At 42.8% G+C, this 24,976-nt stretch overlaps 1 protein-coding gene across 1 annotated transcript in view; it reads left to right on the top strand.

The window, feature by feature from the left end:
- The window catches only part of DENND4A (DENN domain containing 4A), a 576,041-nt gene extending 564,158 nt beyond the window's left edge, over positions 1–11,883 (top strand). Inside the window, 1 exon segment of the mRNA XM_030189785.1 lies at positions 10,902–11,883. Within this exon segment, the coding sequence (XP_030045645.1) occupies positions 10,902–11,038 (137 nt within the window). The 3' untranslated portion in view covers positions 11,039–11,883.
- Positions 11,884–24,976: the final 13,093 nt, after the last annotated feature.

Below are 24,976 nucleotides of genomic sequence, written 5' to 3'. Positions count from 1 at the left end.
TTGCTTAGGTGCAGTGGTGGCAATCTCAGACACCAGAGAGAGAGGGGGGCCTGACACCATAGAGAGAGAGGGAGGGAGGTATCTCTGTCACACACACACTCTCTCTCTCACAGACAATGTCTTTCTGTCTCTCACTCTCACACACTCTATGTCTCACAGTGTATCACATTCACTCTCTGTGTGTCACACAGTCACTTACACACTCGCTTGGTCTCATACACTCAGTCTCACAGAGAATCAGTGTCTCACACACACTCTCGCACACACTGTATCTGTGTGAAACACACTCTCTATCACACTGTGTCTCACATACGCAATTGCACACACTCTCATTCTCACACACACACTCTCTCACAGACACACTCACACCCAGATTCACTCTCTCTCTCTCTCACACACACACACACTCGCACTTTCACTCTCTCTCTTATACACAGTCACTCTCACATACACTCTCCAAAACATACACACTACGAGGAAAAACTTGCTAGCGCCCGTTTCATTTGTGTCAGAAACGGGCCTTTTTTTTTACTAGTTTTAAATAAATTAAAAAATTTCAATCCTGCACTATCCCACAATTCTAGGCAGGTTACAACTGTTACATACATAAAATTTCACTAGAAGAAACCTCTCCCAAAAGTGCCAGCCAAAGCACTCACCACCCAACCAATTGCACACCCAAATCTTCAGAGTATATGCCACTTTGTGTCTGTAAATGGACAGAAAAGCAGCAGATAAGTATAAGCATACCTATGTAATTGGCACCTTTAAATGTGCTATTGGCTAAATAGTGTATGCTCTAGCTGGCACCCCAAGGAGAGGTCTCTTCTCATGTGATTTAAATCGATCTCTTCTACCCTCTGATTAATATTGTATAGAAGATACATACAATTTTGCATATTAATTACTAGACAAGCAACACGCTAACTTGAGAAGACATAAGTCTACTATAATGGCAAACATCTAAACACACATCACAGTATCCTGTAAAAATAATTACAGCAATGGCACATATCCTTCAAACTTTGCTTTATAACAAACGTAATTGCATGATTAAATTGTGTTAAAAACCACCTTTTCTAAAATGGCAAATTGGACATACGCCTAAAATTACTTGACAGATTTATCATAGTCCACAGCTAAGATGTTTCCTCTTAGAGTTGTCCATAGAAAAAAATGAATTCAAATTCTGGTAGGACCTCGGTAATGGCAATACAGAATCCCTTCACTGACAGATTCTTTGATAAAAGTAACACTAAATCTTATGAAGATGCTTCTTAGAGCCTATTGCAACCAGGTACCTTTCTTGTGCAGCCAAGGATAGAACATCTGCTTGTATACTATTACTTTGCTTTTATCATCATGCTACCAAGATCATGTAATAATAAATGCTTATTTTACTTACATTCTTCCACTACTCATGATGTATTGTAAGCCACTTTGAGCCTGCAAAGAGGTGGGATAAGGTGGGATACAAATGCAACAAATAAATAAATAAACAATCTCCTCCAGCCACAGGCTCCCGGTACAATGAAGAAATAGATGTCCACCAGTAACTTCAATCTTAAAGACTTTTATTCCATGCAGGTTTCTAGTACACAGTTCCAACAGCAGCATTCACCTTCAATCTTAAGCACATATAAGCCACCTGAAAGTGTGTGGCAAATAGTCCCCTTTAAGCAGCAGGCTATCAGCACATACCAGGATTCAATCCAGGCTTACAGTCAGCTCCAGTCTGGGCTCTTTATTATATTCAACATTTTTTATTGATGACTATCAAAATAAGATACATTCCACATCTGGCATAAATAACATATCAACATCATAACATACATAACAGAAAGCCAATCAAAGCCAATGATTGAGTCCATCATCAATTTTTGTTTTCACATTTTCACCCACCCCCTCTACCCTCCCATCCTCCCACATCTTTACCCCTTTCCCTCCCGTTGCCCTCTCCCCTCCCTCGCGCAGTCTGGGCTCTTTATCCAGTGCACAATAAACAGTAGTTCAATTCCCAAGACAAACAGTTCTTTCAGTTCATCATCACTGTTCAGTCACCAAGCAGCAGTTTCTACCTTCTATCCTCTTTACCTTCAGGAGAGTTCAATACTTTAGGGACTCCCTCTACCCAAGGAATTTCAGCCTGCTTCAGTACTTTAGGGACCTCCCTGCCCAAGGGTTTTCAGCCTGCAACTGCTTCTCTCCTTCTGAACTCAACTCCTGGGACTCCTTCCCACCTGCCTAATCAATCCCTGGCTTCTGCTACCACTACCACAACCAATCATTCTCCTTCCATTAGCTTCCCCACACCCATACCAGCTGAGTTGAGCATTAGACTAATGAGACCAGTGATGAGCTCCTGCACACAGGGTTTCCTAACTCTCTTTCCGCCTAGTGGCAGCCACTCTACACAACCTGCCAGCTTACACCCATGTCTTCCCTGATTGCAGCTAGGAGTCCAGTCTGGGTTCTTCATCTCACCCTCTGACTCCTTGCCTGCAATGCCTTCTGGGACTTGTATTTCAGACTGAAATTGCCTTAACCCAACTATCCTGGATGTGACTTTATCACACTATGTAGCAAACCTTAACACCTATTCTGAACACACAAATACCAATAACTGTACCTTAAAAAGACAGAATGAATATACACTACAGCAATACGGGTCCCATTGGAAAAACCAGACTGATACAGATTCCCACACAAACCACATGCCAGCAGAATCTCTAACCTCAGTCACATGCAGAACACAGACCAACCCTCATCACAATAAAGGACCAAAAATTTGATATTGTTCTGTGAACTGGCATCAGCCCACAGAGATGCCAAGTTATCCAGTTCCAGGCTGGAGATTTTGGGTTCATCTTAACTGTTGTAGTAAACTGCCTTGGGAAGCCTGGTATTATAAAGAAGGATTATACTGAAATTAAATTGAATTAAAATGAAACTCTCCTTTCATTGGGGCATATGGAATCATATCTTCACCTCATCTCTTTTGTACAAATGGATTATTCCGTTTTGAGCATGTTTACATAGTAACATAGTAGATGACGGCAGAAAAAGACCTGCACGGTCCATCCAGTCTGCCCAACAAGATAAACTCACATGTGCTACTTTTTGTGTATACCTTACCTTGATTTGTACCTGTCCTTTTCCGGGCACAGACCGTATAAGTCTGCCCAGCACTATCCCCGCCTTCCAGCCACCAGTCCCGCCTCCCACCACTGGCTCTGGCACAGACCTTATAAGTCTGCCCAGCACCATCTCCATCTCCCGCCACCGGCTTTGCCACCCAATCTCGTCTAAGCTCCTTAGGATCCATTCCTTCTGAGCAGGATTCCTTTATGTTTATCCCATGCATGTTTATTCCGTTACCGTTTTCGTTTCCACCATCTCCTGCGGGAGGGCATTCCAAGCATCCACTACTCTCTCCGTGAAAAAATACTTCCTGACATTTTTCTTGAGTCTGCCCCCCTTCAATCTCATTTCATGTCCTCTCGTTCTACCGCCTTCGCATCTCTGGAAAAGGTTAGTTTGCAGATTAATACCTTTCAAATATTTGAACATCTGTATCATATCACCCCTGTTTCTCCTTTCCTCCAGAGTATACATGTTCAGGTCCATAAGTCTCTCCTCATACGTCTTGTATCGCAAATCCCATACCATTCTCGTAGCTTTTCTTTGCACCACTTCAATTCTTTTTACATCCTTAACAAGATACGGCTTCCAGAACTGAACACAATACTCCAGGTGGGGCCTCACCAACGACTTATACAGGGGCATCAACACCCCCTTTCTTCTGCTGGTCACACCTCTATCTATACAGCCTAACAACCTTCTAGCTAGGGCCACCGCCTTGTCACACTGTTTCGTTGCCTTCAAATCCTCAGATACTATCACCCCAAGATCCCTCTCCCCATCCGTACCTATCAGACTCTCCCCGCCTAACACATACGTCTCCCATGGATTTCTACTCCCTAAGTGCATCACTTTGCATTTCTTCGCATTGAATTTTAATTGCCAAACTTTAGACCATTCTTCTAGCTTCAGTAGGTCCTTTTTCAGGTTTTCCACTCCCTCCGGGGTGTTACAGATCTTAGTTTCATCCGCAAATAGGCAAACTTTACCTTCTAACTTTTCGGCAATGTCAGTCACAAATATATTGAACAGAATCGGCCCCAGCACCGATCCTTGAGGCACTCCACTACTCACCTTTCGCTCCTCCGAGTGAATTCCATTCACCACCACCCTCTGGCGTCTGTCCGTCAACCAGTTCCTAATCCAGTTCACCACTTCGGGTCCTATCTTCAGCCCATCCAGTTTATTTAAGAGCCTCCTGTGGGGAACCGTGTCAAAAGCTTTGCTGAAATCTAAGTAGATTACGTCCATAGCTCGTTCCTGATTCAATTCTCTTTCGGAGAGTGTCTCCCGGGTCTTGCTGGCTTCCAGGAAAGATTCCATTGAGGTGTTATTCTTTTAAATGGAAGAGGTTTGCATTTTGCTCTGACAGCAAGGCCATAGATCCCCTTTCTTTCCCCACACAGACCCTGCTTGAATATCTTCTACACTTAGAGTTTGGTCTGAAGACCAACTCTGTAAGGGTTCACCTCAGTGCAATTAGTGCTTATCAATGTGTAGAAGGTAAGCCTATCTCCAGACAGCCTTTAGTTGTTCGCTTCATGAGAGGTTTGCTCTTGTCAAAGCCCCATGTCAAACCCCACCAGTGTCATGGGATCTCAACATCGTTCTCACCCAGCTGATGAAAGCTCCTTTTGAGCCACTGAATTCCTGCCATTTGAAGTACTTGACATGGAAGGTCGTTTTCTTGGTGGCTGTTACTTCAGCTCATAGGGTCAGTGAGTTTCAGGCCTTAGTAGTTGATGCTCCTTATACTAAGTTTCATCACAACAGAGTAGTCCTCCGCACGCACCCTAAGTTCCTGCCGAAGGTGGTGTCGGAGTTCCATCTGAACCAGTCAGTTGTCTTGCCAGCATTTTTCCCTGCCCTCATGCCCACCCTTGCGAAAGTAGCTTGCACACCTTGGACTGCAAGAGAGCGTTGGCTTTTTACATGGAGCAGACGAATCCCTTCAGACTGTCTGCCCAGTTGTTTGTTGCTTTTGATCCCAACAGGAGTGGAGTCACCATCAGTAAATGCACCATCTCCAATTGGCTAGTAGATTACATTTCCTTCACTTATGCCCAAACTGGGCTGACTCTGGAGGGCCATGTCATGGCTCATAATGTCAGAGCCATGGCTGCGTCGGTGGCTCACCTAAAGTCAGCCTCCATTGAAGAGATTTGCAAAGCTGCAACGTGGTCCTCAGTACACACATTCACATCTCATTACTGCCTTCAGCAGGATACCTGATGCGACAGTCGGTTTGGGCAGTCCGTGTTGCAGAATCTGTTTGGGGTATAGAATCCAACTCCACCCCCTAGGCCCATTTTGTTCTGTTCCAGACTGCACTCTCAGCTAGTTTGTATATTAAGTACATAAGTACATAAGTAGTGCCATACTGGGAAAGACCAAAGGTCCATCTAGCCCAGCATCCTGTCACCGACAGTGGCCAATCCAGGTCAAGGGCACCTGGCACGCTCCCCAAACGTAAAAACATTCCAGACAAGTTATACCTAAAAATGCGGAATTTTTCCAAGTCCATTTAATAGCGGTCTATGGACTTGTCCTTTAGGAATCTATCTAACCCCTTTTTAAACTCCGTCAAGCTAACCGCCCGTACCACGTTCTCCGGCAATGAATTCCAGAGTCTAATTACACGTTGGGTGAAGAAAAATTTTCTCCGATTCGTTTTAAATTTACCACACTGTAGCTTCAACTCATGCCCTCTAGTCCTAGTATTTTTGGATAGCGTGAACAGTCGCTTCACATCCACCCGATCCATTCCACTCATTATTTTATACACTTCTATCATATCTCCCCTCAGCCGTCTCTTCTCCAAGCTGAAAAGCCCTAGCCTTCTCAGCCTCTCTTCATAGGAAAGTCGTCCCATCCCCACTATCATTTTCGTCGCCCTTCGCTGTACCTTTTCCAATTCTACTATATCTTTTTTGAGCTACGGAGACCAGTACTGAACACAATACTCCAGGTGCGGTCGCACCATGGAGCGATACAACGGCATTATAACATCCGCACACCTGGACTCCATACCCTTCTTAATAACACCCAACATTCTATTCGCTTTCCTAGCCGCAGCAGCACACTGAGCAGAAGGTTTCAGCGTATCATCGACGACGACACCCAGATCCCTTTCTTGATCCGTAACTCCTAACGCGGAACCTTGCAAGACGTAGCTATAATTCGGGTTCCTCTTACCCACATGCATCACTTTGCACTTGTCAACATTGAACTTCATCTGCCACTTGCACGCCCATTCTCCCAGTCTCGCAAGGTCCTCCTGTAATCGTTCACATTCCTCCTGCGACTTGACGACCCTGAATAATTTTGTGTCATCGGCGAATTTAATTACCTCACTAGTTATTCCCATCTCTAGGTCATTTATAAATACATTAAAAAGCAACGGACCCAGCACAGACCCCTGCGGGACCCCACTAACTACCCTCCTCCACTGAGAATACTGGCCACGCAATCCTACTCTCTGCTTCCTATCTTTCAACCAGTTCTTAATCCATAATAATACCCTACCTCCGATTCCATGACTCTGCAATTTCTTCAGGAGTCTTTCGTGCGGCACTTTGTCAAACGCCTTCTGAAAATCCAGATATACAATATCAACCGGCTCCCCATTGTCCACATGTTTGCTTACCCCCTCAAAAAAATGCATTAGATTGGTGAGGCAAGACTTCCCTTCACTAAATCCGTGCTGACTTTGTCTCATCAGTCCATGTTTTTGTATATGCTCTGCAATTTTATTCTTAATAATAGCCTCCACCATCTTGCCCGGCACCGACGTCAGACTCACCGGTCTATAATTTCCCGGATCTCCTCTGGAACCTTTCTTAAAAATCGGAGTAACATTGGCTACCCTCCAGTCTTCCGGTATTACACTCGATTTTAGGGACAGATTGCATATTTCTAACAGTAGCTCCGCAAGTTCATTTTTTAGTTCTATTAATACTCTGGGATGAATACCATCAGGTCCCGGTGATTTACTACTCTTCAGCTTGCTGAACTGACCCATTACATCCTCCAAGGTTACAGAGAATTTGTTTAGTTTCTCCGACTCCCCCGCTTCAAATATTCTTTCCGGCACCGGTGTCCCCCCCAAATCCTCCTCGGTGAAGACCGAAGCAAAGAATTCATTTAATTTCTCCGCTACGGCTTTGTCCTCCTTGATCGCCCCTTTAACACCATTTTCGTCCAGCGGCCCAACCGACTCTTTGGCCGGTTTCCTGCTTTTAATGTATCTAAAAAGTTTTTACTATGTATTTTTGCTTCCAACGCTAATTTCTTCTCAAAGTCCTTTTTTGCCCTCCTTATCTCCGCTTTGCATTTGGCTTGGCATTCCTTATGATCTATCCTGTTACTTTCAGTTGGTTCTCTTCTCCACTTTCTGAAGGATTGTTTTTGGCTCTAATGATCTCCTTTATCTTACTGTTTAGCCACGCCGGCTGACGTTTAGTCTTTTTTCCCTTTTTTCTAATACGTGGAATATATTTGTCCTGAACCTCCAGGATGGTGTTTTTAAACAGCATCCACGCCTGATGCAAGTTTTTTACTCTGCGAGCTGCTCCTTTCAGTCTTTTTTTCACCATTTTTCTCATTTTGTCGTAATCACCTTTTCTATAGTTAAACGCTAGCGTACTTGATTTCCTAGTTTCACTTCCTTCAATGCCAATATCAAAACCGATCATATTATGATCACTGTTATCAAGCGGCCCTCGTATCGTTACCCCCTGCACTAGATCATGAGCACCACTAAGGACTAAGTCTAGTATTTTTCCTTCTCTTGTCGGCTCCTGAACTAGCTGTTCCATGAAGCTGTCCTTGATTTCATCAAGAAATCTTATGTCCCTTACGTGTACAGATGTTACATTAACCCAGTCTATATGCGGGTAATTGAAATCCCCCATTATTATTGTGTTGCCCAGTTTGTTTGCGTCTCTGATTTCCTTTAACATTTCCGCATCCGTCTGTTCGTCCTGGCCAGGCGGACGGTAGTACACTCCTATCACTATCCTTTTCCCCTTTGCACATGGAATTTCAATCCACAGTGATTCCAAGGAGTGTTTTGCTTCCTGCAGAATTTTCAATCTATTTGATTCAAGGCTCTCGTTAATATACAATGCTACCCCTCCACCAATCCGATTCACCCTATCACTACGATATAATTTGTACCCCGGTATGACAGTGTCCCACTGGTTATCCTCCTTCCACCAGGTCTCAGAGATGCCTATTATATCTAATTTTTCATTTAGTGCAATATATTCTAACTCCCCCATCTTATTTCTTAGGCTCCTGGCATTCGCATATAGACATTTCAAACTATGTTTGTTGTTCCTAAGTACATCATGCTTAGTACTTGACAGTATTAACTGGCAATCTTTTGTCTGATTTTTATTGTTATTTAAAGATACCCGATCTACTACAATCTCTTTTGCAACCTCACTATCAGGATACTCTATCTTCCCTGTTATGGTGATATCTTTGAAAGATACCTTATCCCGAACCATGCTCTTTTGAGCGACTGTCGGCCTTCCCCCCATTTCTAGTTTAAAAGCTGCTCTATCTCCTTCTTAAACGCCGATGCCAGCAGCCTGGTCCCACTCTGGTTAAGATGGAGCCCATCCTTTCGGAATAGGCTCCCCCTTCCCCAGAATGTTGCCCAGTTCCTAACAAATCTAAAGCCCTCCTCCCTGCACCATCGTCTCATCCACGCATTGAGACTCTGGAGCTCTGCCTGTCTCTTGGGCCCTGCGCGTGGCACAGGTAGCATTTCAGAAAATGCTACCCTGGAGGATCTGGATTTCAGCTTTCTACCTAAGAGCCTAAATTTTGCTTCCAGAACCTCTCTCCCACATTTTCCTATGTCATTGGTACCCACATGTACCAAGACAGCGGACTCCTCCCCAGCACTATCTAGAATCCTATCTAGGTGACACGTGAGGTCCGCCACCTTCGCACCAGGCAGGCAAGTCACCAGGCGATCCTCACGTCCACCAGCCACCCAGCTATCTATATGCCTAATGATCGAATCACCAAGTACAACAGCTGTCCTAACCTTTCCCTCCCGGGCAACATTTGGAGATATATCCTCGGTGCGAAAGGATAATACATCCCCTGGTGGGCAGGTCCTGGCTACAGGAGTACTTCCTACTTCACCAGGGTGATGCTCTCCTTCTAGGAGACCTCCCTCCTCCAAGGTAGCACAGGGGCTACCTGACTGGAGGTGGGACTTCTCTACAACATCCCTGTAGGTCTCCTCTATGTACCTCTCTGTCTCCCTCAGCTCCATCAAGTCTGCTACTCTAGCCTCAAGGGAACGGACACGTTCTCTGAGAGCTAGGAGCTCTTTGCATCGGGCACACACATATGACACCTCACCAATTGGGAGATAATCATACATGTGACACTCAATGCAAAAGACTGGATAGCACCCCTCTCGCTGCTGGACTGCTGACTCCATCTTAGTGTTTTTTGAGTTTTTCCGTAATTTAAAACTTGCTAAAGTATTAAGGATATCAGCCTATCACTAACTTACAGTTCCTCCTTTAAACCCCAATCTTCAAGTTCCGAAAGCACAAGCAAAATTTGTTCACTTACCAGAGAAATATCCTCTTCTCCCACCTTGAGCAGAGGCCCCGAGTGGATCGGAACGGACCTGGGAGTCACTCTGGCGAAGGCTCCGAGGATATGCAGATGAGCTGCAAGTCCTCCACGGCACCTGAGAAGGCAACCGGTGGGAGAGCTGGGCACCTCTCAACCAAGAAAAGGCTTACCAGGGGTTAGGCCGAAGCCAGCATTCCTCCCCCTGAGGGTCACCTGATCCTGGCTAAGAAGTACCTGGTAGCTCTGGGTAGGTGGAGCGAAAGCCCTGGGTAACTGTGGCGAAGGCCCTGGGAAGGTCGGGGTGGATTTGGGAGTCACCCCGGATGCAGCTGTGAGGATATGCAGAACGCTGCAAGTCCTCCACAGCACCTGGTAGGAGCACTGTGCACCTTGAGCAGAGGCCCCGAGTGGATCGGAACGGACCTGGGAGTCACTCTGGCGAAGGCTCCGAGGATATGCAGATGAGCTGCAAGTCCTCCACGGCACCTGAGAAGGCAACCGGTGGGAGAGCTGGGCACCTCTCAACCAAGAAAAGGCTTACCAGGGGTTAGGCCGAAGCCAGCATTCCTCCCCCTGAGGGTCACCTGATCCTGGCTAAGAAGTACCTGGTAGGTTAATCTATGTTATGTCCTCGCCATTGCGAGGCCCAGTTGACCATTGTTTATTGTTTTGAGTGAGCCTGGATGCTAGGGATACCCCACTTGTGAGGATTATTCAGCCTGCTTGTCCTCGGAGAAAGCGAAGATACTTACCTGTAGCAAGTATTCTCCGAGGACAACAGGCTGATGATCCTCACAAACCCACCCACCTCCCCTTGGAGTTGTCTTCTGTATCTTTCTTTTTTACTCTTTACTGAACTGAGGAGCATGGCTGCACGACAGGCGGGAAGGCACTTTTCGCATACGCAGTCGGATGCGAGTCGCACTCAGAAAGCTCTAGCAAAGATTTTTTTGCTTTTTGGAATGCCGGTTCCCGGGTCGGCACAGATCGCCAACCCATTTGTGAGGATTATCAGCCTGCTGTCCTCGGAGAATACCTGCTAAGGTGAGTATCTTTGCTATACAGAAAGCATTTATGCCCTTAGAGAGATTTTTTTTAGATAGATGTGATCTAAGTCAGAAAACATAACAGTTTGTATTCATTTTCTCCAGATGTATTCGACAAAGAATACAAAATGGCGTATGACCGACTCACTTCCACACAAGTGAAGTGCACCCAGAACTGCGACCGTCCTCCAAGCACAGGAGTTATGGAATGCAGAAGGACCTTTGGGCAACCATATCTGTGAAGCAATATGTGCAACGTTATGTGATATACAAGTATCTCACCAAGCCCTTTATCCTAAAGGGCCTTTTAGCCTTTGGTGTGAGACTTTCACAGCAGCTTCTCAGAAGATCCTTGTAATTGTGCTTTTAAGTACTTTAGTAATACTTTGCCATGGGATATTTGGCACTGTTTAGACTGCTCAGTAGAAAATGTCAGTCTGGAAAGAACGACTTGTCTTAAATCATACAAAAGATTAACTTGCCCTCGTATGACGATGAAATGATCTGCAGTTACTTTTCACCAGGTGACATTCAGCCAGTCTTGTGAGTGGCTTGGCCTAACGCCCTTTGCTTGCTTCATAACAAAAAGCAGTCTTGAAGGAGGAGCTCACCCTTGACTTATCAATGTCCATCCTGCTTCTCAGCAGTAAAATAGGTTACTACCCAAAACATAAGTGTCATCTGAACAAAAGTCACTATACTACAGACTTCTAAATGGAGATACATTTTGCAAATCAACTAGGAAGAGGGGGAGAAGAGGAGCACTAAAATCAGAGTAGCGTTTGTTTACATTAAATATATTTATTTGTAATATGGAGAATTTGAGAAGGTTTATAGCACCGATTTTTAATTGGGAACAATAAGTTGATATTTTTTTACATTTTTTTAAATTAATAGATTTTTAGTGGATGACTAGCAAAAGCAAATCAAGTACTCAGATGTTTGGTTTAGTATTCTGATATTTATAATAACTGGCTGCTAACTTTGAACATTTTCAGAATGTTTGAATTACATAGCTAAAGGGTTAGCTTTGTGACTGGGCTTGAAGATCCAGCTTTTGAAGCACATGAAATTCCTAAGATATATGCTTATACAGTGGTGGAAATAAGTATTTGATCCCTTGCTGATTTTGTAAGTTTGCCCACTGACAAAGACATGAGCAGCCCATAATTGAAGGGTAGGTTATTGGTAACAGTGAGAGATAGCACATCACAAATTAAATCCGGAAAATCACATTGTGGAAAGTATATGAATTTATTTGCATTCTGCAGAGGGAAATAAGTATTTGATCCCCCACCAACCAGTAAGAGATCTGGCCCCTACAGACCAGGTAGATGCTCCAAATCAACTCGTTACCTGCATGACAGACAGCTGTCGGCAATGGTCACCTGTATGAAAGACACCTGTCCACAGACTCAGTGAATCAGTCAGACTCTAACCTCTACAAAATGGCCAAGAGCAAGGAGCTGTCTAAGGATGTCAGGGACAAGATCATACACCTGCACAAGGCTGGAATGGGCTACAAAACCATCAGTAAGACGCTGGGCGAGAAGGAGACAACTGTTGGTGCCATAGTAAGAAAATGGAAGAAGTACAAAATGACTGTCAATCGACAAAGATCTGGGGCTCCACGCAAAATCTCACCTCGTGGGGTATCCTTGATCATGAGGAAGGTTAGAAATCAGCCTACAACTACAAGGGGGGAACTTGTCAATGATCTCAAGGCAGCTGGGACCACTGTCACCACGAAAACCATTGGTAACACATTACGACATAACGGATTGCAATCCTGCAGTGCCCGCAAGGTCCCCCTGCTCCGGAAGGCACATGTGACGGCCCGTCTGAAGTTTGCCAGTGAACACCTGGATGATGCCGAGAGTGATTGGGAGAAGGTGCTGTGGTCAGATGAGACAAAAATTGAGCTCTTTGGCATGAACTCAACTCGCCGTGTTTGGAGGAAGAGAAATGCTGCCTATGACCCAAAGAACACCGTCCCCACTGTCAAGCATGGAGGTGGAAATGTTATGTTTTGGGGGTGTTTCTCTGCTAAGGGCACAGGACTACTTCACCGCATCAATGGGAGAATGGATGGGGCCATGTACCGTACAATTCTGAGTGACAACCTCCTTCCCTCCGCCAGGGCCTTAAAAATGGGTCGTGGCTGGGTCTTCCAGCACGACAATGACCCAAAACATACAGCCAAGGCAACAAAGGAGTGGCTCAGGAAGAAGCACATTAGGGTCATGGAGTGGCCTAGCCAGTCACCAGACCTTAATCCCATTGAAAACTTATGGAGGGAGCTGAAGCTGCGAGTTGCCAAGCGACAGCCCAGAACTCTTAATGATTTAGAGATGATCTGCAAAGAGGAGTGGACCAAAATTCCTCCTGACATGTGTGCAAACCTCATCATCAACTACAGAAGACGTCTGACCGCTGTGCTTGCCAACAAGGGTTTTGCCACCAAGTATTAGGTCTTGTTTGCCAGAGGGATTAAATACTTATTTCCCTCTGCAGAATGCAAATAAATTCATATACTTTCCACAATGTGATTTTCCGGATTTAATTTGTGATGTGCTATCTCTCACTGTTACCAATAACCTACCCTTCAATTATGGGCTGCTCATGTCTTTGTCAGTGGGCAAACTTACAAAATCAGCAAGGGATCAAATACTTATTTCCACCACTGTATAGTGTACATATGCTACCCTGTTCTACTATTTGTTACATGCACACAGACTTTGTGCTTATACTGCATGCATAAGCTGTATACAGACATAAAGATTCAAAATCCTACAAGGTTGCTAACTTATGAATAACATGACATCCACAATGCAATGCTTACTACAAAAATATAGAAACCTTCAGAGATGTCTGGAGCAGACACTAGTACTGAATTGATTGATTTGTAAAATATCAAAATTTCCAGTAGTGCTTCCCACTTAAGGCTAAACACAGTATCACCAGTCTGTTCTGATAGCCTTCCAAACCTGTGCATACAAAGGACCAGAATCCATTAAACCAAATGGTTATTTTTAATGATTTCAGTGCTGTGTATGGGGCTCCAAGTGCAAGACAGAGGTGATGCACTTGGGGATGACCTAGGTGGTAAAAAATTTCATACCTTTAGTAGAAAGGAAACCCTATTGCTGAGTATTGTTATGGTGGCCAAATTAAAAGAAAAAATTCAACTTGACTAAAATAATGTGATAAAGTATAATTGAGTGCTAGAAAATGACAAAATGAACTCTAAGTCCCCCAATCTGTCTTGTATTAATTGATAGACTAAGAACCAAGTCCACTTTTTGCTTCTAGGACTCTCCCTTTTACACCGAAGGGCAGCAGGTATGTTGCTAACTTTTGCAGTAAAGACAGCACTGACTTATGTTTCTTATTGTTTTAAATAATGTATCCTTTGATGATAGAGCATGTGTCAACCCTAGAGCAGCATATATGTTGTGGAATTTTCTTGTCAGGTTACAGTTTATGTTTTTTTATGATTGATTGGCTCATGAAATAGTACCTTGTTTATTGCATGAATTGAGAAATTGAGATTTTCAACAAATTGTTATCTGGCCATGTTGCTAAGTGTGCACAAGAGGGAAATTGAAGGTTTATTATTATTATCTGTCCAATAACATCTCATTTTTATATAGCTTTTGCATTTATGATGTCTAGATATGATACCAGGAGGAGGCTATGAATTCTCATGTTTCCATTGTGCACTTCAAAGTTGAAATAGAAATGCTACTATTTTTTTTTTTTTGTAAGGAAGATCATTTCATTTGTCATTTCCATTTCCTTGCGTTGATCATATGCTTGAGCCTCTTTTTATTTTAATAATGCTTAATGTGAGGTGTGAAGTTCCTGGAACAAAATGGGTCTACCACTTATAGATATATCCCCTATGGTGCAGACTGTTGCCTCCCTGAGAGATCTCCTCATCTGTATTCACACTTTGGTACTAATATAGAATTATGATGATGAATGGCACTTTGACTTGAGAAGTGATTCAGCTACATAATGAGGAACTACTGTTGGGAAGAGGAGATTCTATGGCACTTACCTCTCAAATAGAAGAGAAGCCAGAAAAAGGGAGCATGTTAGTGATGTCTCTTCTAAGTAATAAAGGGCACAAACTAAAAAAGCAACACTGGGCCTTCAAGACTGGGACAATTAAAGTTCTTTATTAATGACCCGACAAGGGTCATATTTCGGCGTTAAGCAACGCCTGCTTCAGGAGTCTAGAGGAACACTGTAAAATGTACGTGATGTGGATTCAGTGCCCCAATGCCATTCGTCACAATTGCAAGAATACAGCTCTGTGGAGAGATCTCTCGTATGCATAAAAGCTTTTATGCATACGAGAGAGCTCTCCACAGAGCTGTATTCTTGCAATTGCGGCGAACGGCGATTCTCTAGATTATACGTTGGGGCACTGTATCCACATCACGTACATTTTACAGTGTTCCTCTTGACCCCTGAAGCAGGCATTGCTTAACACCGAAACACAGCCCGTGTCTTGTCATTAATAAAGAACTTTAATTGTCCCAGTCTTGAAGGCCCAGTGTTGCTTTTTTTGTTTGTATACTTTTTATGTATGCTGTATTACCCTCTCTATTTGTGTTATAAATAATAAAGGACAGCAAGTAATGGCTTTTTAAGCACCAGGATTTTTTTTTTAATGAAGAATTTAGTGTTAGGAAGTTTTTGATTACTGAAAATCCAGATTAATTTTGGTGATGACATGTTGCTTGTATACTGCCAACTCTGTTTTTAGTTCTTCTCTAAAAGAACTGTATAAGAAGAGGTTGGCTGTAGCACCACAGGTAATGAGAGCTAAAATTGTACAGCTTGAAAGCTAAAAGAATTCTCAAAAATGTTCTTAAATCTAATTCCCACAAATGATGGAAATAAAAGAAGAAAAGGATCTCTGGATTTAGAAGATCTTCTCAGAGGGGAAGAAAAGGATCTCTGGATTTAGAAGATCTTCTCAGAGAGAAAGCAATCAAGTTTAACAGATAAACTGGGGACAAACCATTAAACATTGTTTTTAATTTTATTTTTAAGAATTTTACAATAATTCAAGAATACTTCTTGATTTAGAAGATGATTAACAATGAAAAAAGAGGGAATAAACAATGTAATTCTATACATCTTATATTGACAAATAATTTAAAAAATTAGATTTACAATATAAGATGAAAAAAAATATTTTTACCAAACTTTCATTATTTTTTCATCTATAGTCCACAATTGGAGGCAAAACACTATATCTGAGGAAAAGCAAATATAGGAAAGAAAAGACAAAACAATTTAATTCTTTCCTTTAGGAAACTGAAGACTGAGAGGGAGTTCCAGGGAATCTAACATATTCACGGAGTAGATGTTATAATCTGTCTTGACTGTTCTGAGGGTAACAAGGCTGTTTTAGAATCTAAAAAGGCATTAAACTGTTTAGGATTTAAAAAAACAAACATATTTTACAGCATTTAGTTTAACAACACATTTGCATGGAAAGTTTAACCAGGAGAGAGCACCCAATTGTTGTATCTTAGGGTGTAAATTAAGAAATTCTTTACGCCGTTTTTGTGTTGCTTTAGAAATATCCGGAAACATTCTTATTTTATAGTTCATGAAAAGCTGTTCTCACAAAACAGGCAAGCTTGAAATAAATTTGAGCTTGCACTGGAAGCCAGTGTAAAGAAATCAAGGCCGGAGTCACTCTACCAAACATTTTCATATGAAGAATCTGGAGCTTGGCATGTAATTTAACTGTAATAGTAGAATACAAACTATTACAGTAATCTAAATGAGTTAATGCCAATGCTTGAACCATGTAAGGACATACATTGTGCAATTGTTGCAGTTTAAATAACACTAGCTTGACAATATAATTGAGGTTCAAGAGAGAGAATTGAGTCCAGAATAAAGCCCAGCACCTTAGATGTTTGCTCAACTTTTAACAAGAGATCATTGGAAATCATAAGTACATCTGGAGTAGAAACAATAGAAATATCTATCCAGAGGAGTTTAGTTTTGTCCTTATTTAGTTTAAATCATTTATTTATAATTTTTCATTTTACAAGGGTCACTTGCAAACAGTAATACAGAGATGACTGCACATTAATACAAGATAAGAAGAAAACAATCCCAACTAAATATATGGATTATATACAATCTTTCTCTTTCTTAGACCACAAAGTGAAGAAAAATAGGAAAAGTGAGATAAGACAAGGAGATCAATTAAACAGAAAAAAGAAAACATGGTAGTAACCTGATTATCCCCAGATATTACTCATCTAATTCATTATTCCACATTGATCATCTGGTTGGCTTCTTCAAGACCAAATACGATGTATAGTCCATTTATTTCATTGAGAACATACTTATTGTCCAGATTTTAGTTAGAAATAATACATCTGATTACATTCTCTCTCTTTTAAAAACCAGTAATTATTTAACAATACATATACTTAAGTCTCTAATTCAAATCCCTCTGATTAAAGCAATCCCAGTTTTCACAGGCTTCACTCCTTTCGAAGTAATAATTAAGGAAATATTTCTGAGGAAAACTTTAGGAGTCATACCTGGAACTCTGGGAAAAACAATAATCTTGACATTAATCATCCATAATAACATCCACCTTATCATTCAAAGTTTCTGGTCCATTATCATTTTCAGGATCATAACCACTTCTAGCTTGTGTAGAACTTCATTTATTATATCAATTTTTCACTCTCAAAGGGTTCAGTCAAATTGTCCATGTAACTCTCCAATAAGATTATATCTGAAACAAAGTTATTTACTACTGCCGTCAGGTCCCGAAGCGCCTTCCAGATGGCATTCAATGTAACCTCCACGGAAGCCAAAAACTCCAAGGTGATTTCTCTTGAGGTGTTTAGGAGTGTTTCCGCCGATTCGGGTTCTGCTGTAAACGTCCTCCATTTCAGCATATGCCTCTAACTCTCTCCTCCACTCCTTTGGACATGGTGGTTGAATAATTGGGGAGCGATGGAGTTGTTTTTCCAGGTCCAAGAGCGTCGACGCTCCTTCGCCGGCGCTAATCAAAGGACTCACCAACCCTTTCATCTGTGGGCAGTTCGATGCGCAGCGGTCCCGCACTTGCTGCTCAGGGGACAAAACGCTGGCCATCAGCGGCTGACTGCCGGTTGTTCCCTTCCTCTCAGTTAAGGAAAGTGCAATTGCAAAGAGGGAATTTACATAAAGAAGACAAAACTTCAGAGGGCAGCTGGGCCGCTGGGCAAACGAACTTCAGGTCACCATCTTACCACTCTCCCAGTTTGGGACACTCTTTGTCTGGTTTCTCCTCAGAGGCCTGTCTGATATGGGCAACATAGCCCTCTGAGTCATTGAAACACAGAAGCCCCTCCACCACTACAAGGTGGTGTCCCTTTAGAGGGTCCTTATTTAGTTTAAATCTATGAATGGAGCTAAAGTATTCAACAGTAGACATACAGGACATGATATTAGACAACATAGTAGAATGAGTGTCAACCATAGGGATCAATACCAGCATGTCATCCATATATGAATAAAACTTAGCTTTCAAAGATGAGAAACCTAAATCAAAGCATGCCATATAGATGTTACCCCACAAGGTGGGGTCCAACTCTTTGAAAAGGCTTCTTTCATCTTTACAGTATAACGTCTATTAGATAAAGAGACAGAAGTGACACCCTTTGCTAAGAAGAGTCTAGCATTAGAGAATGACACGGGGACAAAGTTTGGCCCCATCCCCATGGGTTCTGTCCCCGCCCTGTCCCGGTGGGCTCTGTCCTCATCTGCAGAAGTCTCGAACATTTGTGATTTTATATTTAAATATTTTTATTAAAGTATAAAAAAGAAAAATATGCTGTGCAACTATTGCATATAAATTACAAATGGAAAACAATAACAGCAAGCAGCTATAATAACCCTCCTCACCACCACCCTCTACCCTTCCAACCCCAACAATAGCTGATTTCTACTACCCCAAGGAATCCTAATCCACCCTGTTAAAATGTCCAGGGGTACAAAATACAACCCGTTCTGTGTGCCCTAGAGGGGAGAAATATGCCCTATGAAGCACTGTTACAATTTTTTAATCTGTGGATGAATAAGAAGTCACCAACAATTTCAGAATTCAGTCTAGCTGTCCTGTCTTCCACAGTCCTTCCTGCAATAGAAGATGTCTTCTTAGAAGATGTGCTGGTAGCAGGATGTACATGAGCCAAAAGGCAGATTTTGCTAGTTGTGGCCAGCATGTTTGTGTGTTTTTCCAAAAAAATCAAAATATTGTCTGCATCACTCAAACATAAGTAACAATCCAGTTCACTAACAGGCTTCAAAGTAGAAAATGACGTGGAGGGGCATAATCGAACAGGGCACCCAAGTTTTTCCGGGGCTGTCCTCGCAGGTCGGCTCCCTAAAGGGGCGGGGAAACCCGTATTATCAAAACAAGATGGGCGTCCATCTTTTGTTTCGATAATACCGTCGGGGATGCCCAAATCTCAACATTAAGGTCGACCTTAGAGATGGTCGACATAAATGTTGAGATGGTCGACCTTACAGATGGTCGTCCTCGGTTTTCGGTGATAATGGAAACTGAGAACGCCCATCTCAAAAACAACCAAATCCAACTCATTTGGTCGTGGGAGGAGCCAGCATTTGTAGTGCACTGGTCCCCCTGACATGCCAGGACACCAACCGGGCACTGCAGTGGACTAACTGATGCACTAACTGAACTGAAAAAGCCCTTCCCTTGCCTATCCCTTAGCGATTCGGAAAGGAACGGGCATGCATGAAGGAAATTGCATGCAAATGAGCTGCTCGCTGTTAGCTCATTTGCACACAATTTCCTTCCTAAGGAGGGGAAGCCAGTGCAGAGCATCAAAGCGTTTTGCGTGGCTGCTCTGTGCATGCCAAAGATGGCTTCATACACGCCGACAAGCTGCGTGTATAATAGCCGTCTACAACCTTAAATAAATTGCTGTCTACAACCTTTAAAAAAAAACACAAATCCAGGTGAAAACATCCAAGTCATCGTCAGGGACGGTTTGTTTGTTTTTTTTGAGTATGGGTAAAGGACGTCCAAGTGTTAGGTGTTTTCGCTATGCCTCCGTCCCTGTGACGGACCGTTGAGGACATCCAAAATGTGGATGTTTCTGTGAGAAGGGCGTCCATGCCTTTGCTATGCCCCTGACACCCCTTTTATTTATTTGGATTTTGGATAACAAGTAGCAGCAGTGGGATTTGAACCGGCCACCTCTGGATTGCAAGACCAGTGCTCTAACCACTAGGCTACTCCTCCACTCCACTCCCTTGAAATTTGGTCATCCCTGTGGGGAGGGGCAGTTCAGGACGTCCAAAATGTTTGAAAGAAGGACGTCCACATCTTCGCTATGCCTCCGCTGGCACATACCACACATACCTCTTCCCACCCCCCAGGGACCTGCATACTGCTGCTTGATGTTTAAGGCTGGCAAAAAAAGTGTTTAAGTTGTTTTTTTTAGGGTGGGAGGGGGTTAGTCACCACTGGGGGAGTCAGGGGAGGTCATCCCCGATTCCCTGTGGTGGTCATCTGGTCAGTTTGGACACCTTTTTGAGGCTTGGTTGTAAAAAAAAAATGGAACAACTAAAGCGGCCAAGTGCTCGTCAGGGACGCCCTTCTTTTTTTCCATTATTGCTCGAGGACGCCCATCTGTTAGGCACGCCCCAGTCCCGCCTTCGCTATGCCTCCAACATGCCCCCCGGGAACTTTGGTCGTCCCTGCGACGGGAAGCAGTTGGGGATGCCCAAAATTGGCTTTCTATTATGCCGATTTGGGCGACCCTGAGAGAAGGATGCCCATCTCCCGATTTGTGTTGAAAGTTGGGCGCCCTTCTCTTTCGAAAATAAGTCTGTTAGTAACATAGTAAATGACGGCAGATAAAGACCTGTACAGTCCATCCAGTCTGCCCAACAAGATAAACTCATTTTACATGGTATGTGATAAAAGTTTTGTGCTCAGTTTTTTTTTTTTTTGGTGTATTTACAATGACTCAAAGGCTCGAGATGTATGTAAATACCCTGCTAACATCATTGCACGCCCTGCCTCCAACCTAATTGTAGCACCACATGAACAAAATTTTCAAAGAAAGTTCTTTTTAGAAAAAATAGCTACTTAGCTTGGGCGGTATAATGTTCTATCAAACTTCTTGGCGTGCAGATGCTGATGAAGGTTCTTGGTCAGTGCAATACTTTTTTCAATTCAGAGTCTGTACATGTCAGTGCATGTCTAATTCAAAGCTTTGTTCAAACATCAATATGAGCTTTGGATTAGACATGCTCTGACTTGCACAGACTCTGAATTTTTAAAAGTATTGCATTGACCAAGAACTTTCATCAGCATCTGCATGCCAAGAAGATTGATAGAACATTATACCGCCCAAGCTAAGTAGCTGATATTTTTTCTAAAAAGAACTTTCTTTGAAAAATTTGTTCATATGGTGTACAATTAGGTTGGAGGCAGGGCGTGCAATGATGTTAGCAGGGTGTTTACATACATCTTGAGCCTTTGAGTCATTGTTAATACACCAAAAAAAACTGAGCACAAAACTTTTATTATATAGATGATTCCTTTTTTTTTTTCTTTTTTTTCTTTTTTTTTCTCTTTTTTTCTTTTTTCAGTAGTAAATAAATTTTAACTTTGGTTTCTGATAGAGTTCTTTAATCGTTAAGCTATAAAAACTGACCTTATAGGATACCCAGTAATTTGATTATTATTAAACTTTAACTGCCAGACCCTCGACCATTCTTCTAACGTTCATTTCTACTCCCTCCAGGGTATCCAGTCTATTGGCTATTTTCGTGTAATCCGCAAAAAGGCACACCTTTCCTTCCAACCCTTCAGCAATATCTCCCACAAATATATTAAACAGAATAGGCCCCAGCACTGACCCCTGAGGAACTCCACTGCTCACTTTCCTTTCCTCCAAGCGGATTCCATTTGCCACCTGTCGGTCAACCAGTTTCTTATCCAGTTCACCACTTTTGGTCCTAAGTTCAACTCTTTCAGCTTATTCATGAGTCTTCTGTGGGGGACCATAGCAAAGGCTTTGCTGAAGTCCAAGTAGATTACATCAAGCACACGTCCCTCATCCAGTTCTTTGGTTACCCAGTCAAAAAAATCAATAAGATTCGTTTGGCAGGATTTTTCTTTGGTAAAGCCATGTTGCCTCGGGTTCTGTAGCCGTCGGTTTCTAGAAGGTTAACTATCCTTTCTTTCAGCAGCGACTCCATTATTTTTCGTACCACCGACGTGAGACTTACCAGTCTGTAGTTTCCCACTTCTTCCCTGTCTCCACTTTTGTGAAGAGGGACCACATCCGCTCGTCTCCAATCTCGCGGAACCTCTCCCGTCTCTAAAGTTCTATTAAATAAATCTTTAAGAGGTCCTGCCAGGACCTCTCTGAGCTCCTTTAGTATCCTGGGATGTATCCCATCTGGCCCCATAGCTTCGTTCACCTTCAGATTCTCCAGCTGTTTATAAACTCTTTCTTCCGTAAATGGCTTTTCAGCTTGGAGAAGAGACGGCTGAGGGGAGATATGATAGAAGTGTATAAAATAATGAGTGGAATGGATCGGGTGGATGTGAAGCGACTGTTCACGCTATCCAAAAATACTAGGACTAGAGGGCATGAGTTGAAGCTACAGTGTGGTAAATTTAAAACGAATCGGAGAAAATTTTTCTTCACCCAACGTGTAATTAGACTCTGGAATTCATTGCCGGAGAACGTGGTACGGGCGGTTAGCTTGACGGAGTTTAAAAAGGGGTTAGATAGATTCCTAAAGGACAAGTCCATAGACCGCTATTAAATGGACTGGAAAAATTCCTCATTTTTAGGTATAACTTGTCTGGAATGTGGATGTGAAGCGACTGTTCACGCTATCCAAAAATACTAGGACTAGAGGGCATGAGTTGAAGCTACAGTGTGGTAAATTTAAAACGAATCGGAGAAAATTTTTCTTCACCCAACGTGTAATTAGACTCTGGAATTCATTGCCGGAGAACGTGGTACGGGCGGTTAGCTTGACGGAGTTTAAAAAGGGGTTAGATAGATTCCTAAAGGACAAGTCCATAGACCGCTATTAAATGGACTGGAAAAATTCCTCATTTTTAGGTATAACTTGTCTGGAATGTTTTTACGTTTGGGGAGCGTGCCAGGTGCCCTTGACCTGGATTGGCCACTGTCGGTGACAGGATGCTGGGCTAGATGGACCTTTGGTCTTTCCCAGTATGGCACTACTTATGTACTTATGTACTTATGTACTTATATCCACTGGGATCTGTCCCCATGTCATTCTCTATCTAGCATCAGATACCAATGCTAGTAAAGCTGACTTTGTGCTATGATATGCCTTAAAACCAAACTATAAAGGGCTTATATATTGGTGAAAGTCTGTAAACTGGGAAAGCTGTTAAGCAACTATAGCCTCTGATGTCGTCTTTGATAGTAGTGTGATAATAGGCAGGGCCGGTCTTAGGCATGGGCGGGCGACAGGGGCAGTCACACATGGCCCCGCGTTCCTATGGGCCCCGCACCTCTGGCACATCTGTGCTCCTGTCGGAACACCTCCCTGATCCGTACCTTAATGTGCATCCACATTTCAGTAGAGAACATCAGGCAGCAGCAGCAGCGATTTCCATATCCCATCAGCTGCTGAGCCCAGAGCCTCCTCACTGCTGCGTTCCACCCCTTTTTGATGTCACTTCCTGCTTCTGCAATGACGGGATGCAGCAGTGAACAGGCTCTGGGCTCGGCAGCTGACGGGATATGAAAATCGCTGCAGCTGTCTGCCGCTGTCTATTGAAACGTGTGGATGCACAGCAAGGTACGGGATAAGGTGAGGTTCCGAGAGCTCTAAACCTTCTATTAAACTCTGATAAATTATGGCTTATGGTGGCGGGTGCAGGAGAGTGTGCAGGCAGAGGTGGAGGGCGGGCACTGGCCACTGAACTGGTCTGCACAGGGCCCCGCAATTGCTAAGACACCAGCCCTGATAATAGGTACTGGTCTATAACTTGAAGGAAATTTGGGTCCTAAAAAATAATTTTTTAAATAATGGGAGTCAATATTACTCCTCCCTTTTTAACTGGATAACAACCCAGTTCCAGAAGTCTGTTCAGAAATGTTGTGATCCATTCCAACACCTGAACTGGGGAATCCTTTATAAGGTATGCTGGGCATCCATCAAGAAGACAAGATGATGAAGAAAATTTAATAAGGATTTAATCTTATCTACACCTATATAGGGAAAAGTAGTCCATAACCTATCCGCAGGGAAGGATAAATCAGCTAGTGACTCGCTATTAGACTAACCACTGTAAGCAGATTAGGAGAGACCAGGCTCCTAATTTTAATGATCTTATCTGAAAAATAATCTGCTAATGCATTAGCTGATGGACTGCCGTCTTGATTGTGTGATGCACTATTATCAGACTAAAGATTCCTCAAAATTTGGAAAAATGTTTGTGATGAAGATAAATTGCTCAACTGAGAAACAAAGTAATCTTTTTTTTTTTTCCCCTATGGATAGCTAATTTATAAGCCTTATGGGTCTACTTGAGACGCAAAAAAAACCCCACAAGAATTGCCATATTGATTCAGACCAAACATCCATCCAGTCCCGTGTCTTGTTTCCAACAGTGACCAATCCAGGTCATAAATACCTGGTGGGATTCAAAAACAAGACCCCATGTTTATCCCTGGGGATAAGCAATAGAAATATTGGACTGAGATGTTGAACTATTTCCTTTGCTCCAGCTTTACAATGGTCCCTGTTTTGAGAAGGATTTTCCCTTCTGAGGGAATGGAAAAAGATTTTGAAATGATGGTTCAGCTTGTTTAGAAAGAGGCTCTGTCTTGGCAGTTTGCCTTGCATTAAACCCTCTTAGTTTCTCCACCATTGTAGTGCTTTGCATATTACAGATAACAGTTTCTTGGTGACTATAATTTAGAGAGTAAGATGACTGCTTTCCCCTAAAAATCAATGGTATACAGTAAACAGCATATGCCAAGTTCCCAAAGATAGATTTTGCATGCAAAACTTTTCTACAGACTTTCTAAGCAAATGGGATTTCCTGGATACTGTCACATTATAACTGGTACTTTGTTCCTGAAAACATGGCACTTTCTAAC

Source organism: Microcaecilia unicolor, chromosome 1, assembly GCF_901765095.1.
Source record: "Microcaecilia unicolor chromosome 1, aMicUni1.1, whole genome shotgun sequence".
Taxonomy (NCBI): Eukaryota; Metazoa; Chordata; class Amphibia; order Gymnophiona; family Siphonopidae; genus Microcaecilia; species Microcaecilia unicolor.
The sequence above is the reverse complement of the archived record's forward strand: the minus strand, read 5'-3'. Positions and strand labels throughout refer to the sequence as shown.